This window comes from Loa loa (genome assembly GCF_000183805.2).
Source record: "Loa loa unplaced genomic scaffold supercont3.568, whole genome shotgun sequence".
NCBI lineage: Eukaryota > Metazoa > Nematoda > Chromadorea > Rhabditida > Onchocercidae > Loa > Loa loa.
This window is the reverse complement of record NW_018108748.1, coordinates 6,224-8,498: the sequence shown is the minus strand read 5'-3', so window position 1 is coordinate 8,498 and position 2,275 is coordinate 6,224. Positions and strand designations below refer to the sequence as shown.

Here is a 2,275-nt window from a genome sequence, read left to right as displayed (position 1 = left end):
AAATTTTTCGTGCCTCTCTTCATTTCGCCTAATCAAATAAATTTTAAGTGTAAATAAAATTAATCGAATAAATTTTAAGTATTTTAAGTATTTGAAAAACATAACATACATTTAAAATATCCATTTAATAGTAATAAACATATGAAATGTTTAGTGTATGATAATTTGTAATTACGAAAAGAATAAACTATCATACCTCAATCATTTTCACGAAACCATTTAATGCACCGTTAGCGCTTATGGAAAAATGACTGTACGGAACAATGGTAGAACAGCCAACAACCTGAAATGAAATTATTTCGGAAGATACAAGGTACAGGTAAAGAAAGGTATAGGAAGAAAAGGTTGAAGTAATATATCGCAGTATGGTATATTACTATCAGCTCCTCAAATCATTCATTTTTATAATTTTAAAAATTATATTTTAATTACTTTCACTTCGATTAAACCATCATGAGCTCTGTTAAATTTTGTTTGTAATCGAACGCTCATTTGTCGTAAATCACCGGTTACAGAACCGGTTATTGGTAACAGTGCTACCGTTCCAGCAAATCGGCCAGCTAAGCTAAAATTACTTCATATTTATTATCATAAAATTACACCTTTATTTTATTTTATTTTATTTGCTTATTTTTTGTCAATCTATTTCTCTTCAAATAATTCCAATTTTCCAATTTATGGTAAGGGATAAGTTAACAGTGGTGTGATGAATTTTATCTGGCACTAAATTCAAGGGAATCTTCTTGAATTTCTAAAATTCACTAAAAATTCATGAAAATTGTCGGATCATTTGAAGATTTATGAGACAATCGATTTGTTAATTAATCAGGAAAGCTTTTATAGCTGTTTTATTATACAATTACAAAAATTCATTCACATTTTAATCGGATTTATATTAATTATCCTACCTGTTTATTCTACCTGTTATCCTATCTGTTTCTATCATTCCTTTTAAAGTTATCATTGATGATAAAATTAGATATAACAAAAAAACAAGGAATAAAAAAAAAAAAAGTGGAGAAAAGAATTCTTACGCGATATCCATTCGATCCATTTGAAAAATAATATAAGATGGTGAAACAAATTCAAGTGATGTATATCGTGGTGGTGAATAACGTAACACATTAACATTATACAATTGAACACGTCCTGTTACACCTAAAGTTTATTTTATTAAATTGAAATTTGAATTTTTTTCTTTCCTTAAAAAAAGAAGCAATATATATCTTAATTAATGATAGTTTAAAAATTAATAAAAATTAAAAGCTTTTAACCATGCTCAGAGAAGGAATGCAACGTTCGAAATCCACTTAATCGTGAAATTTCCTCATTCAAAATTTTCACCCCCACTTGTTTGATATGTTCCACACCATGTTTTGTTAATCGAATTTTGACTGCTGGCCAACCTGAATGAATTTTCATTTGAGGAAAAAAAAATTTTTTTTTTTCAGATTATAATTTACAAAAAAAAAAAGGAAAAAAACGGAAAATTAATCAATAATTAAAAAATTGATTTAATTGGGGGAGAAGGGATGGAAGGAGAAAAAAGAAAAAAAAAGAAATGCAAGAAAATAAGGTTAAATTATAACACGTAAAGTGATTTATCGCTTTATGTTATTTTATTGCAAATTTATTAACAAAAAATTGTGTTTAAAAAACAAAAAAAAAAAAAAAAGAACGAAAGAAAGAAATTTCCTTTACTTATTTCTTGGCATTAATATGGGATTGAAATAAAATTCAAGGTTAGGAAATTGCAAATTGTTGAAAAGTTTATTTGAAAATTAACATTTAAAAGTAATATCTAGCAAATTTAAAACTTAATAGTGGAAAACAAATTATAATAAAAAAAAAAATTTATGCAATACTAATAATAAAATTTTCAAGCTTTGATCTTTAACCTTTGAAAAATACTTACAATAATGCTGTAAATGATTTAATTACTCAATATAAATTTGATGATTGAAATTGAAAAAAAAAAAAGGAAAAATTTTACCAATCAAATAAATATATCCTATGAAAAAAATAAAAACAAAAACAGAAAAAAAAAGAAAGAAAAGAAGGAAAACTTTAAAACATGCAATAAACAAATAAATTTAAAAAATATAAACAATAGATTTAAAAATGATTATTATTTTTGAGAATTGATGATAAATTTGATCAGAAAATTCTAAGCTTTTTCTATATCATCCAGAAAAAAAAAAAGAAGGGTAAATTTTTAAGGTCTTGAATTTTTTTTTATGAAATCATTGTTGTGTTATTTTTTTTTTTTTTTTTT

The 2,275-nt window shown here is 24.3% G+C and overlaps 1 protein-coding gene across 1 annotated transcript; it reads right to left on the bottom strand.

Moving 5' to 3' along the window:
* Positions 1-190: 190 nt before the first annotated feature.
* On the bottom strand, positions 191-1,422 carry LOAG_14805 (hypothetical protein; the record flags this gene model as incomplete). The annotated part of the gene is made up of 4 exons (XM_003150298.1): positions 191-283; positions 433-565; positions 1,035-1,158; positions 1,275-1,422. 4 exons carry the CDS (start codon positions 1,420-1,422, stop codon positions 191-193), a joined length of 498 nt encoding a protein of 165 aa, XP_003150346.1.
* Positions 1,423-2,275: the final 853 nt, after the last annotated feature.